The sequence below is a fragment of the Parasteatoda tepidariorum genome, chromosome 6 (assembly GCF_043381705.1).
Source record: "Parasteatoda tepidariorum isolate YZ-2023 chromosome 6, CAS_Ptep_4.0, whole genome shotgun sequence".
In the NCBI taxonomy this organism is placed as follows: domain Eukaryota; kingdom Metazoa; phylum Arthropoda; class Arachnida; order Araneae; family Theridiidae; genus Parasteatoda; species Parasteatoda tepidariorum.
The window spans coordinates 78,042,471-78,058,288 of NC_092209.1; the positions used below are offsets into that span (position 1 = coordinate 78,042,471).

The 15,818-nt window shown below is 31.1% G+C and overlaps 1 protein-coding gene across 4 annotated transcripts; it reads right to left on the minus strand.

The window, feature by feature from the left end:
- Window positions 1-10,392, minus strand: LOC107453948 (zinc finger protein 271). Of its 4 annotated transcripts, none has more exons than XM_071182761.1 (2): window positions 8,573-8,611; window positions 1-6,473 (listed from the first exon to the last, which is right to left on the minus strand). In XM_071182761.1, exon 2 carries the CDS (start codon window positions 2,435-2,437, stop codon window positions 1,202-1,204), a length of 1,236 nt encoding a protein of 411 aa, XP_071038862.1. In that variant the 5' UTR covers window positions 2,438-6,473; window positions 8,573-8,611; the 3' UTR covers window positions 1-1,201. The 4 variants fall into 4 exon arrangements, 3 of the variants coding, with proteins under 3 accessions (XP_071038862.1, XP_042907013.1, XP_015926455.2); XM_043051079.2 differs by lacking the exon at window positions 8,573-8,611 and adding an exon at window positions 10,033-10,362 and having other exon boundaries at window positions 1,979-6,473; XM_016070969.3 differs by having other exon boundaries at window positions 1,979-6,473.
- Window positions 10,393-15,818: the final 5,426 nt, after the last annotated feature.

Consider the following 15,818-nt stretch of genomic DNA (forward strand, 5'->3'; position numbering starts at 1 on the left):
TTACAAACTGTTTTGCTTTTTCTTACATGATTATTTAAAATTTTATTATCATGTAATTTTTTTGTGTTTAATTAGGGGTTCTTTACCAATAACAGTCAACTCACAAGGATCACATTTGCGCAGTTTTCTGTTATTGACTTGATTTTGTACATGACCTTCTTTGAAAGTTCTTTTGCTTACTTGCACATTTGTAGTTTGTTTATCTCGGCAGTCTGAGTTGGTTTACCGATAATGGACATACTTCTAAGACAATGTGAAGAAGTGACTTTTTTGCATGTATGTGTTTCCAAGTCAAACATTGTCTTAAAAAACTTTTTGCAAGCATCGCAATTTAAAACTTTTTCGTTACGGTTTAAACTGTGACGAATAAGATTGCTTTTTAGATAAAATCTTTTATTGCAAATGCTGCAGATGTATTTCTTAACATTAAGATGTGTCATATAATGTTTTCTGATTTGCAATATGGTTCTAAATGCTTGGTTTCAAACTGGGCAAACAAAAAGAGATAGGACTCTACAAAAGGATTGCTTATGACAAAAACTATGATATACAAGCTCCTATTTACTATCAAACATCTTTCACAAATACTGCACAAATGTTTTTTTCCACCAAAATGTTTCAAATAGTGGATTTTGATGGCTGACGAAGTTCTGAATTTCTGCTCACAAATAGGACAAACAAAATTTAATTTTTCGTGACTAAAACTATGATAAACAAGTTTCGGTTCATTATTAAAGATCTTATCACAATTCTTACACTTTTCATTGAAAAAACACAATGCTTTGTTAACTTTAGGATGAAAGTTGTTAATTTCCGAACGTGCATTTAGAGTTTTTGCTATATTCTTCTTTGGGCAAACATGGTGTTCTAACTCTAAACAATAACATTCACAATAAATGCAATAATTAGCATTTCTTCCTAATATTACACCTTGAACAGCAACATTTTTTGAGCAAGTACCAAAGTCTATTTCCTCTGCACTACACTTATGCTTTTTTAGATTTAAGTCATCTTCAAAATTTCCTTTACATTGTGAACAGGAATATACTGTTTTACTAATTTCTTCTTGACAGGGATGGTTACTCAAATCTCTCTTAGTCCTAAACTTTTTCTCGCAACCATTACAGTCAAAAGGCATTCTTTTCTGACAGATATATGGTCACTCAAATCTGTCTTAGCCCTAAACTTTTTCTCGCAACCATTAGTTAAAAGGCATTCTTTTCTGACAGATATGATCACTCAATGCTCTCTTAGTCCTAAACTTTTTCTTGCAACCATTACAGTCAAAAGATATTCTTTCCTGACAGATATGGTCATTCAAATCTTTCGTGGTCCTAAACTTTTTCTCGCAATCATTACAGTCAAAAGGTATTCGTTTTTGACAGATGTGGTCACTCAAATCTCTCTTAGTCCTAAACTTTTTCTTGCAATCATTACAGTCAAAAGATATTCTTTTCTGACAGATATGGTCATTCAAATCTTTCGTGGTCCTAAACTTTTTCTCGCAACTATTACAGTCAAAAGGTATTCTTTTTTTACAGACATGGTCACTCAAATCTCTCTTAGTCCTAAACTTTTTCTTGCAATCATTACAGTCAAAAGATATTCTTTTCTGACAGATATGGTCATTCAAATCTTTCGTGATCCTAAACTTTTTCTCGCAGCCATTACAGTCAAAGGATATTCTTTTCTGACAGATATGGTTATTCAAATCTTTCGTTGTCCAAAACTTTTTCTCGCAACCATTACAGTCAAAAGGTATTCTTTTCAAACAGATATGGTCATTCAAATCTTTCGTGGTCCTAAACTTTTTCTTACAACCAATACAATCAAAAGGCATTTCCTTATGAATGTGGTAGTGATACAACATATATTTTTTGAGCGAAAACACTTTAAAGCATACATTGCATAGCACATCGTCTTCATGCCCATGTCTTTCTCGTAAATAATGATATTTTAAATCTCTTGCTTCTTTAAATTTCTTGTTACAAACTGGACACGGAAACGGTCTTTCTTGTAAATGACAGAAGCTATGAAGTATTAGATCGTCTTCAAGTTCATAACTTCTTTGACAAATTTCGCACAGAAAGTTAATAATTTTATCTTGTTCTTCTCCTGCAACAATCATGTGACAACTATTATCTTGTTCTGTGTCTTCTTCAACAACCATGTTGGCATTCTTATCTTTGATAAGATTTGATTTCATTTCTCGTAAGTAATGATATCTTAAATCTCTTACTTCTTTAAATTTCCTGTTACAAACTGGACAAGGAAACGGTCTTTCTTGTATATGACAGAAGCTATGGAGTATCAGATCTTCTTCAAGTTCATAACTTCTTCGACAAATTTCGCACAGAAAGTTAATAGTTTTATCTTGTTCTTCTCCTTCAACAATCATGCGACTACTATTATCTTGTTCTGCTTCTTCTTCAATCATGTTGGTATTCTTATCATTGATGTATGTATCGTATCAAGTATTTTTTCATCAATTATTTTTATACATATGTGTTCTGCGAGGTCACCTAGCATTGGAAATCGTTTATTGCATTTAAGACAAGCATAAATATTATAAGTAGTAATCTTTTCACAAATATGCTTTCTGAAGTTTGATATTGTTGTGAACTTTCTCTTACAGCCAAAGCAAAAATAATGAGCTTCTTCTTGTAAGCAGGATGCTGAATCCACATTATTCTCAATTTCTTGAATCTCCACACTTTGATTATTTGAGCTTTCATCTATTGGGACAGATAATGTATTTGTAATAGGCGAGCAGTAATCACTTTCTTCAGTTCTCATACTTGAATTTTCTTTTACAAAAATAGGAATGGATAGGGTATCGGTGATAGGCAAATTGTATAGAATCGTTTGAATACCAGAAATTTGATTACTTGAGTTCTCATCTACACAATCAGCTGAAGTATTTAAAACAGGCACTTTGCAGACCATTTTTTTGATGTCTACACTTTGATTATTACAGTTTTCTTTTACAGGAACGGGTAGAGAATCTGTGATAGGCAAATTGAATACAGCATCTTGAATCACAACAGTTTGATCATTTGAGTTTTTATGTAGAAGTGGAACAGATGGGATATTTGTAGGAGACTTATGCACATTTTCTATATCCTCAACAAGTTGTGTAGTAATATTAGATAAATTAGCAACACTTTTCAAACACTGAGTAGGCACAATTGAAGCATTTGTAATAGATAAGCTGTTTACATTTTCTGGAAGTTTAGCTATGTTTCTACAAGGGTGGTCATCAGCATTTTTATTGCTTTTAAAAAAAGTATAAATAGAAAAACTGTCTTGCGTACATTTCATGCTACACCATTCTGTACAAGGATGATTTAAATATAGTTTTTCGTCGAAAAAATTACACTGGCAAGTTTCACAAAAATAAAGAATGCTATTTTTGTGGAATAAATAATTATGCCGGTTTAAATAGAGTTTTTTATTAAAACTCTGTAAACACACCCTACATTGGAAGGGTTTTGCATATTTATGTTTTGCAATAAAATGCAACATGCATTTTTTCCTTGAAGAGAAATGCTTTAAACATCTATGACATTTAATCAGATTTTTTCTCATACAATAAGATTTACTTTGCCTTACATTGTTTTTGATACCATTCAAAGAAACAATGTTTTCAATTACCACGTTATGTATACAATCATTAAGTTCAGAATGAGATTCAGCATAAGTAAATTCGTTAGTACAGTTTAAAGGGCATGCTTTCAAGTCTAATATCGTATTGAAGTTTTGTTTAACAACACCACAGTTAAGATTGTTTTCAGTGTGAATCAAACTGTGGTGAACAAGGTCAGTTTTCAGAAAAAATCGTTTTTTGCAAATACTACACACATGTTTATATTTTTTAACTTCAAAATGTGTCACATAATGGTTTTTGACGTCAGATATAGCTTTAAAAGTTTTCATGCAAACTGGACAGACATAAAGGGATTTGACTGAACAAAAAGATTGTTTATGACAAAAACCATGATAAACCAACTCCTCTTTACTGTCCAAAATTTTATCACAAATTCTGCACAAATGTTTCTCTCCTTCAAAATGATTCAAATAATGGGTTTTGATGCCTGTTATAGTTTCAAATTTCTGCATACAAATTGGACAAACAAGATTGGTTTGCTTGTGGCGGAAACTGTGGCATACAAGCTCTAGTTTGCAAGAAAAGCTTTTTTGACAAATTATACACTTCTCATTTGAACAGGTCAATAGATCTGAAACTTTGTCTGTTCTATGATGGAAGTAATTACTTCCTGAAATTTGAACTATTTCTTTAGAAGCTTCAGTAGAGATCAATGGATTCGATCCTTTATCTGTTCTTTGATTAATGTAATTCCTTCCTGAAATGGGAACTATTTCTTTAAAAGTTTCAGAAGAGAGCAATGGGTTTGAGTCTTTATCTGTTCTTTCATTAACATAATTACTTTCTGAAATTTGAGTTACTTCCTTAGAAGCTTCAGTAGAGATCAATGGATTTGAGTCTTTATCTGTTCTTCGATTAAAGTAATCTGTTCTTCCTGAAAATTTAACTATTTCGTTACAAGATTCAGAAGAGGGCAATGGGTTTGAGTCTTTAACTGTTCTTCTTGAAATTTGAAGTATTTCCTTACAAGCTTCAGCACCAGTTTTTTTATTACTTGTGTTATTATTACTTTTAAAATGAGCATCAATTGAAGACCTATTTTGCATACATTTCGCATTACACCATTTTTTGCATGGATGATTCAAATATAATTTTACATCAAAAAAATTACATTGGCAAATTTCACACAAATGAAGTTCCCCATTTTTATGAAATAAAATATTGTGCCTGTATAAATAGGATTTTTTGTTAAAATCTTGCAAACAAATACCACATTTAATTTTTTTTGTATATTTGTGCATTGCTATAAAATGCATGATGAATCTTTTCCTTGAAAAAAATTGCTTTGAGCATTTATGACATTTAATCAAACTTTTTTCAGAGCATCTCTGCAAATGAGAGGTAAGATACGCTTTTCGGCGAAACTTTCTAGAACAAAACTAACATTTATGACTATTTTCGTTCATTTTAGATAGGGAAAGCCTTTGCTTACTAGATATTTGTTTCATTGAGTTATCATAAGACTGACATAGACTATACTTACTTCCAATATCACTAAAAAATATGTTTTCAATTACCGCAATATGTATAGGTTTATCAGTTTCAGAACAAGGTTAAGATAGCTTGTCTGATCACAGCTTTAAGAAGTACGATGCTTAAGATAACTCACCTAACCATAGTTGTAAAAGGGTTGAGAGGATTCAGTTCTTTGTTAGATGAAGTATTCAAATATATCAAATGTTTTTCCCAACTATAAGATTCAGCCCTATTCTGAAATGAAATATTTGGTTCAGAAAAATTTTCTCGACAATTATATCAATCATTATAGTCTCGGTTATATTTTTTCGATTAATATAGTTGTGATAATTATGAAAGGCTTGATTTGGTACTTCACTGGAAAGAGTAGGTAATTGAATGTTTTTCACAGATATATCAGGTTTGGACAAATTATATTTTTTAAGTTAACTGCACCACTGCTTTGATTTTCAGCACTTTATAAGAAATTGAAATGATTCCATCGTCCTCTTTTGGAAAAAAATCCTAGACAGATGTGCACTATTTATAGATTTCAAATCATTGCCAGAACTCTGTTTATTGTTCATCAAATTCTAATCAGAAATTACGTTTTTTTTTTTACTTTATTCAAAAATAGGTTTTTAGAGGAAAATCGTAATATTTTACATTAATTTCTGGACTAGACACACTAATGTGACCACCAAATATATGAGAAAAAGAGGTACCTAAATTCCCTTTAAATATTCTTTGACTCGAATCATAAGAGCCTGGCACATCAGATGATATTTCTATACCATAAAAACTCGAAGAACAGGCTTGAAATTTTTCACTAGACTCTACAATATTTTTAATTTGTGAAAATTTAAAGTGAAGTTTTCTGTGGTGTTTTATCTACTTGCCTTTCCTTCCTTATTCTCTACTTATATTTCCCATACATCGACTTTTAATTATAGATGATTCACACTTGGATTAGTAATTACTCGTTTTTAAATACACTTTCTAATGTTAAATGAACAATAAGATTCGAGTTTTTTACCAATGACATATTCACAAATAATAAGTGTTATTATGCTAATCGCACTGATCAGTTCAGAAATATTTTTCTCGTTTAGAAAATACATTCTTCAACAATATTTTCAGATAGAACAATTTCTTTCAGCAACCACATTCATTATTCTTAAAATAAAACTCGTACTTAAAAAAAAATTCCTGGGTGAAAACTATTAAAGTTTTTTCTAAGGTTTCCTGAAAACTACAACCGAAAACTACAGGTGCCTGAAAACTTCAGGTTACTGTTGGCTATGATGAAGATCCAGCAGATCTTTTTTACTTCAGCCATTTCAAAATTTTCCTGAAATATAAATTAAAATATTTCAATAAATTTATATCGATGCAAATGACAAAAAGACATAATATCAAGAATTTGACATATTATAGGGCTGTATGAATACTTATATAAGTAAGGGAAAACGAGACACATAGTTTAAAATAAGTTTTAAAAAATAACCAATATAGTTAATTAAAAGAGCTACATAATCCATCTCAAGAATGTCTTTCAGTCATTATCCCAATTTCTTATCGGCGATTACACCAATACAGAGGTAATTCCTAAAAGTTTAAAATATTTTAAATTCTATAGTAAATTTTACAGAAAAGAAGAATGAATACGACTATTCTCATAAGTCATCAAAATCTTACAAACAGTTAGATTTCTAACATGAATTGTTTTTTCACAAAATGGATTTCTGCATTTTTTTGCTGAACAATTATAACAGTCACCATCACCCAACCATATTCAAGCACCTACTCCATTTTTAAGGCTCGATTTTTTATGGCCACGGAAAGAACGAAGGAAAGAATTGATCCTGGTCAAACGACATGGACAGCGCCTGAACTGATATCCTTCTCTCAAAACATCCACACCACAAACGAGAGGATTTTCAGTCGAGACAACAATGCTGTGCATATACATGCCAGTTGTTTTGTTAGTCAACAGGATCAAACCCCAGCTCTGAATTATGACAGATCATTGAATATTACCATTACTTCTTATGCCTGTACCTGCACTTCTGATCAAGGTTGGAAAAAAGCAAAAGTTTTTTTTTATTTTTTTTATGACCAATAAACCAGGTTTTTTTGGGTGGGGGTTATTTAAAATATAAGGTTAAATAATAATTTGCACTCTAAATAAAAAATATTTTAGCAGCTGTTATAAAGTACAATCATGAAAAAATTTTCAACGTATTAATTAATATTATCAATGAACAATTAAAAACTAACCACATTTCTTCCATAAACATGCAAACATAATAAAAAAGAAAAACTGAAGATTTTGAATATGCTTATACATTATTTTACATTTGATATACATACTTACATGCAAATAATTTAACATTTAAATGTTATCTTAGTCAAATGTTATCTTAATTATGTACAAAAGAATGAGTTCTCCATTGTTTGTCAGTAATATATATATATATGACAAATATCATACTTTAGCATTATTTAATATCATTAAACTGCCTTCAGTTCATAATATTTGTATCAATTTGATAAATATAATGATCATACTTTTTCCTACAATCAAATAGATACAAATTTTAAGGAGAATATGAAAAATTTAAGGTATTGTACGTTTCAATTAAAAAAAATTTGAAAATAATAAAATGAGGAAAAGGACAAAAAACATTAAACTGGCAGAATTTTATGTAAAATAGTAAAGGTATGCTTTACCAAGGACGCAGAATAAATCCAATCGCACAAATGGTGTTCAGAGTAAATTCAGGCAACACTGGGAAATTTTTTGTCAAATTAAAAAAAAATTTCAAAATTATTTATAATAAAAAAAAAAAATTTTTGCTTTGCAAATTTTTAACTATAATAGAAAATATGGATGGAAAATTATCCCTACAAAAAAAAAAGCCTACAAGGAATAAAAAATGAGAAGGGACTAAATAGTGTGAAAAATAAAATATTGCAAATGATTGATTTATAATCTTTTCAACACCTATGCAAGTTCAAGCAAGATTTGTAAAAAATCAAATAAATTTTTTCTTCTTTGTAAAGAAAACAATTATTATCAAAAATAATGTAAACAATATAGAAACATTTCTAAAAATAATTTTAAAAAAGTCACTGTAATTAAAAAAAAAAAAGAGCTCTAGTTTTGGGTGTGGCGAGTTTTAAACTGAAAGAAAAAAGACTGTGGTCTGATAATTTCCAGCAACTCTGTGTGTTCTTTTACTACTAATGATCACTAAGAAATAGAAAACTTTTTTGTCCCTTTTCTTAGCACAATGAAGATTTAAGTATATCAATATGTTTACAAAGCAACATTAAATAAAATAATATACAACGCTAAAATTTTAAATATTTTTGATTTATGCTCTTTTATATAAACATTATATGTATTAAAAATATTAGAATCAATTGAATAAACTGCATACATACAATAATAATTTGTGACCGCTTGTAACAGAAAACAGTTCTAAAAGTAAAATGAAAAGTTAAATCCATTAAACACCTCATAGCCAGTTATACTTTTAATTGTAAAAAATAAATAAGCACAAAAACAGAGAAAATTTTGACCTTATAATTGCAATTTTTTTAAATTTTTAAAAACTATCTGAACATGGAAATAATGGTTGGTTTTAAAAAATTTTTAGACATCATGACCTAGTTTTAAATTTATTGACATTAATCACTTTAGAATTATATTTTAGTAGCAAAGCAGTAACACAAACTTTTAAAAATTACATATCACATCTATATTCGTTTAAAGTAAAACTCACAATTGCAATTAAACTCAAGATTAAAAATTTTTATCAGAAAATTTACTATTTTTCATTTGGTTATATTTAAACTAAAAATATTCTTATAAATGAAAAAAATTTAAGTTATTAAAAAGATTTTTTTTTCTCAAAAAACCAAGCTTGTTTAAAAAAAAAAAAAAAAAAAAAAAAAAAAAAAAAAACATTTGTTTTAATTACAGCTTAACCTATTTCCAATTGAAAAAAAAAAGCATATTTCCGTATCTGTTTGCGCCAACTACAATCACCAATGCATCAAACAGTTTTAAGTTTGAAAATTTTTTACAAAAATATGTGTACCAGTTTGTCTAAGGATCTCTACGTTTTTCACGGGCAAACTACCCAGAAGTTACCAACACTTGGCTGTTATTTTGATGCAGGTACCAATACTGAAATATTCCTGTATTATATCCTCTATTCTTATGGTTATTCTTTTTTAATTTTCAGAAGGAAATAAGGTAAAAATAAAATCAGTACTTTATTTAAATAAAACAAGGTATAGATGTTTCAAAAAAGCAGAAAGTGGAAATAAAAAGTTACATTATAAATTTTTTTTAATGGAGTAAAGTTGTCTTCAACATTAAGTGTTAATTAACTCTGATTCCCGAAAAGTGTAGTAAATTCAATAACTCGTAATACTGCTCCCCAGACAAATCACTAAATATACATTTTTAAATTTATCCTAAGTAAAGCAACTGGGTAACTGCATTTGTCTAGGTAATTTCAATATCTTTTTTCAAGGCCTTCAAATAAAGTAAAGGTCTAAAAAATTTAATACATTTTAAGGTAAAAATTTACAATAAGCCGCTTCTCTTATTTGAATATTTCTTATGTTCCAACAGGAAACAAGAAAAATGACTAAAAGTGAGATTTTCTAATAATAAGAAATTGTGATAAAACAATGGAAAAATGGAACATTTCATGTACACTAAGAGATGTAAGTAAAACTCCCAATCAAAAGAGCACCCTATACTACACTCTAATCCAATTTTTCTATACTACACTCTAATCGATATCTTTACATACATTGAAAAAGAATACCCATCAATTAGCAGCAAAAATAAATAAAAGAGCCTCAGAAACAAAAAGTTTACTACCCACCCTTAACTAATTTATTACTTCAATCTTTAGAGAGTGTAAGAAATACAATAAAACACAAACAAAAGCTTGATAAAATTATTTATAGCATTTGAATGGCTATTAATTACGTTACTGCCATTTAATTTTAATTTAGTCAGAATATTTCTGTACTTTTTCGCTATGTGCTAATAAATTTTGAAATCCAATTCATTATACAGTAGTCTAAAATTTTATACAATTCATTTTACTGCTAAAAAAATTATAACTTGCCTTTATTACATGTTGAATGTTTGTATAAATTTTAAATAAAAGAACCCAAAACATTGACGCAAGGAACTTGCATGCGTTTCCAGCGCCTCGTTTCTGCCCGAGTAGTAACCTCTTAAACACAGCTTGTAAGCTTTTTATGGATCGAATTTAATTTCAAGGGGATTTCTCTCTTCCTTTGATTGGTCCCGCAGTGGACTGATCGTTAAGACACGGTTCCCAGCAGATCACCGAAGTCAAGCATCACTGGCTACGGTCAGTGTGCGGGTGGGTGAATACTTGGATCAGTCTGCGTAGGGACCGAGGGTGTGCGGTATTGGTCCTCGTTAAACTGTGCTACCGTAAAGTGCTCGACTTCACGCGCAGGTCGTCGGGCTACCGAAGCGGGGGTGCCATCCCCTCCGCAGAGGATCAAAATTGTGATGGCATGTCTTCGGATCATCCTCCGGGATAATTCCCAGACCGTCACCAATAGCCCATTGTGCAGCTCTAGTGCGACGTAAATTAACAACAACAACTTCCTTTGATTGATAGAAGAAACTCTCGCATCATAAAGGGCCAGAATTTGGAATTCACTAAGCTTTCAATTTCAAGCTTCCTCCCAAAGTGTCCCCTCTGCAGAGGATAAAAATTGTGATGGCATGTCTTCGGATCATCCTCAGGGATCCCAGACCTTCGCCAATAGCCCATTGTGCAGCTATAGTGCGAAGTAAATGAACTATTATATAACAACAACGACGATCCTCCTAAAGTGATCTTTTCTTTTTTTGCAAGTTTTATTTTCAAGTACAAAATGCTCAGCTTTATTAGTTTCAAGAAGAATTAAAGTGCCGGATCGGCCTCTGTGGTTCTTAAGTTTTAAAAAAAAATAGAGTTGAAAATGCCAGGGAAGAGTTGTCCCGCAGTGGACTGATCGTTAAGACACGGTTCCCAGCAGATCACCGAAGTCAAGCATCACTGGCTATGGTCAGTGTGCGGGTGGGTGACCACTTGGATCAGTCTGCGTAGGGACCGAGGGTGTGCGGTATTGGTCCTCGTTAAACTGTGCTACCGTAAAGTGCTCGTCTTCGCTCGCAGGTCGTCGGGCTACCGAAGCGGGGGTGCCATCCCCTCCGCAGAGGATCAAAATTGTGATGGCATGTCTTCGGATCATCCTCTGGAATGTTTCCCAGACCGTCGCCAATAGCCCATTGTGCAGCTCTAGTGCGACGTAAATTAACAATCAATCAATCAACCAGGGAAGAGTTATACCCATAGAGTTGACTCTTAATATATCCTGCGGTTATTCTGATTCTTATTAATAATAACCGTGTTTCTTGTTAAGTGTGCTAAAGAAATTTCCATAAACATATTGACCGGTAGCTAGTTAATAAATTGTCAAATTCACTACGAATTTCGTGACATATAGTATATAACCGCTTCATATAGAAGATGATCCTTTTCTACCTTGCATAAAAAATATTAAGTTAAATTTACATAAAAAATTAAAAGGACATGTACATGTGTATACATTCGTTTTTACTGAAAGTGGACAGGTTTCAGATACATTAAATAAGAAAGAATACCTTAACATTAAATACTCAAGGAAAAGTTGCAATCGGTCTATTGAGTATATTAGAATATCCTCATGTGTTTCGCCATCTAATTATAATTAATGAAATTTTAAATTCATTGAAAACCTGTTTTATATAACAGGTTTGAAAAACTGTTTTACATAACAGGAAAAAACTGTAATGAATTAATATAAAACACTTATTTATAAATTGAAATATCACAAGTTCTTAAAATTAAATTTAATTTACTAGAAGGCTCTGCAACCTGCTCGCCAACCCCTATCATTGTTTCTCATTCATCATTGTTTATTTTCTTCTTTATAGATTCCAATAATGGTTAATATCCACAAGAAAAAAAACCATATTGGCTTCAAAATATACAAATAATTCAGTTTTTTGTTAGAACATTTTCTTAATGGTAGCAAAATATACTATTGCCTATATTTGAAAGATAATCATCTGTACTTTAAATGGAAAAGAATGTGTGATTCAATAGAATGAGTGATACAGAATGTGTGATTAAATAAGAAGAAATAAATGAGAAGTAAATTTACTCATAATTTTACTGTTCTTATCGCTCTTGAGTAGTTTTTTTTTTGTTGTTGCTAATTTTGAATGAGGGCGAGTTCAGAAACTATCGAAAAAAAGATTTCGTGAGGGAAAATTAATTTTCGACAATTAATAGATACTCAATATTTAAAGCAAAAAAACTGAAAAAAAATCACGAAAAAGATCTTAATTTTGCAATAATTTTTGACCAAAAGGGAATTTCGAAGAAAAAAAATCACTCGTTTAAATTATAATACAAAATGATCTATCAGCACATCAAATTTCAACACTGTCGTTGCATTGCAGAGGACAATAGATCGACTAACATGCACGATCGCTTTTTTTTTTTCTAAAGTTTAATAATTAAAAAATTCTCGAACTAACAATTGGCGATCGAAATGGGCTGCAGGTGGCGTAGAGCAGAACTCTTTTCCTATGGCAACACTTTACATGCTTTCCCCTTTAGCGTGTGGAAAGTCATAGAGGAAGGAAGTACGTTAGTTTCTCTCTTGATTTTCATATAGATTAAAATCTTTTAACTTGAAAAACTACATGGAACTGAAAACTACATTAAACATAGTTCTAAAGAAAAGTATCACGGAAATTTTAAAAAATATTTTTATTAAGTAAAAAGGAAAAATATCGTAGTACATTCATATAACTGAAAAGAGGAGGATAGGGAAGGGAGAAGGGCTAAAGGCATGAAACCGGCATGAAAAGGCTCTCCCCAGATGGCGTATTCGAGTGTTGCGATCGCGAATCGAAACACAATTTTTTTTCCAACTTACTCCGTGAACATCACTTTTACGCACCCTAGTAATTCCAAGCTTAAGTCCAATAGATTTTGAGTAGCACAACAAAGTGAGCAAAAAAATGTGAGAAAAAATGTATGAAAAAGAACTTAAAATGGCTATAACTTTCGAACAAAATGGAATTTATACAAAACACTCCACTTTAAGATCATCAACAAATGTGGCCAGTGCAGGATGCTAAGTTTTAACTCTGTAGTTGCAATTTTATGGCCTGTAGAGAGACCAGTATGCTATTTTTACGTTTAACCCAATTATTAATTCTAAAACAAATTATCGGCAGTCAATTTTTTTTATTCCATCATTATTTCTGTACACTTTTCTAAACACCTTAGTAATTTCAAGTTTCTAAATCCCATATAGTTTAATATAGTGGAGCGGGCCGGGATAGCCTGGTCGGTAGGGCGCTGGGCCCAAGTCCAAGAGGTCGTGGGTTCGATCCTCGCCGGCCGAAGACTCCCCGTGTAGTAAATGGTGACTGATGCACGTTAAATCTGTCGAGTCTCAAAGTCCTCCATGTTCCCATAACAAATCAATACCTCTGGGGGTACTGATCCAGGAGTTTCCTTGTCTTCTGGATTGGTTCAAAATTGCAAGGGTACGGAGTTGAACATTAGTAGTCGTAAACCCATTAAATTGGGTCGGCTGTTCAACGACGGTTATAAAATAAAATAAATAAAGTAAGGGAGAGAGTTCAAGAGAATAGGGAGTATTTTGTAGATTTTTCAATTTAACAAGTTTCCCTTTTAAAGTGAGTTTCGATTTCGCTCGAAAGAGAATGAAGAGCATTGGGTAGATTTTTCAGTTTAGCTCGCTTCGCTCTCAAAGTTAGTTTTGATTTTGCTTGAGAGAAAATGGGGGGGGGGAGAGAGAATGGGAAACATTGCGAAGATTTTTCATTTTAGTTAGTTTCCTTTCCTTCCGAAAGAGAATTGGAAGCATAGTGTAGATTTTTCCATTTACCTATTTCTGTTTCCGTTCGAAAAAGAATGGTAGTAGATTTTTCGGTATAGTTAGCTTAGTTTTTAAAGTTCGTTTCGTTGCCGCAACGAGGAATAAAATAATAGGTTTTGTCCAGGGGAGACTCGAACTTTTAATTTTGTTAGGGGAAAATTTTTCATTTTGCCGAATGGAATTCTTATTTTGGCAGAATCATAAATTAGCGCCTGCAATTATTTTAACATATTATAATAAAGGGACATTAAAATTGACTCTTNACATTGATAAAGAACAGTTCCATATTGAAAGAAAAAGGATCCAGGTTTTTATGGCTGTACCTACACTAAAAGAAGAGGCAAAACATTGGAAAAACGGGGAGAAGGGCCCTCTTGATCTGCTAAAATTTATTCAGCAGTATAGGTTGGAAAATTCTGTTCCCAACATTGTAATTTTGTTAAGAATTTTTTTAACAATTTCAATCAGTGTCGCTAGTTGCGAAAGAAGCTTCTCAAAATTGAAGTTGATAAAAAGTTATCTTCGTTCTACAATGAGTCAATTAAGACTACAAAATCTTGCAATATTGTCAATAGAACAAGAAATTACAAATAATATAAATTTTGAGAGCATTATACACGATTTTTCTAGTATGAAAGCTAGAAGAGTACATATTATATAAATATGTTTACGAGTGCATACAAATATGTCTAAAAAATTTACTCTGTGTATTAATTAATATTGATTAAATAACTTAATAATTTATTTATGCGTATTAATTTATAAAAACCACTATTTGATTGACTTATAATAGAAAGGGCGGCAAACTGGAGATCGCCCTGGGCGGCAAAAGTTCTAGGTATGCTACTGTACCTAATCAATTTAACCATATATATAAACTATCTGGTAATCACTGATGAGGTACTAAAGAAATTTATGATGGCAGTTTAGAAATTAATTATAAAATCATCAAATAAGCATATTTTTAAAGTTTAATCTAGGAGTATTAAACCTTTTGCAATCTCGAGAGCCACGCATGTGTTAGATTAAGGTAAATAAATTTAATAGCAGGAGGCGGAATAATAGTTCATGTTAGTACTATAAGGTATTGAATATTTTCTGCTTTGGAATTTTGCTCTCCAATCTAATTAAGCTAATAACTGTTTAAACTGTAGATTCATACCGTGTTCGTGAATTTTCTTGATGGATGATACAAAAAGATATTATTATAAGCAAATTTGTATCTCTAAATAATTTGTATTTCGGATGAAACCGGCTTGAATGTATTCGAAAATAAAAGTACCAAGGCGAGTGATTGACTATGGCAAAGAGGGGCTTAGATCTCTTAAGACAAAATTGTAAAATGTAAATCTGAAACTATACTCAAGTATATTTTTTTACAGCTTTTTAAAGAAAGTCAAATAATTTCATTTCTGTTCCTTAAAAAAAGATAAAAATGAGAACATAAAAATTATATTAATACATATCTTAAATGACCAGACAATATTCGTTGAATACTGAAAATTTCTGGAAGGTCCGAGTGATCCACCATTCCGATGCCTCTGGTTTTGTTGCAAAAAGGAAGTTTTAATACATTTTTTAGTAGCTGTAATAAAATTTAACTAATTAATAGCCAATACATGGATTCCTTAACTTTCCTTGACAAAAACTATGCTAACAAACACACGACACTGAC

Excerpts from the sequence above, each read along its gene's own strand:
- LOC107453948 (XM_043051079.2), bottom strand. The coding sequence starts at position 4,923 with ATGCATTTTATAGCAATGCACAAATATACAAAAAAAATTAAATGTGGT.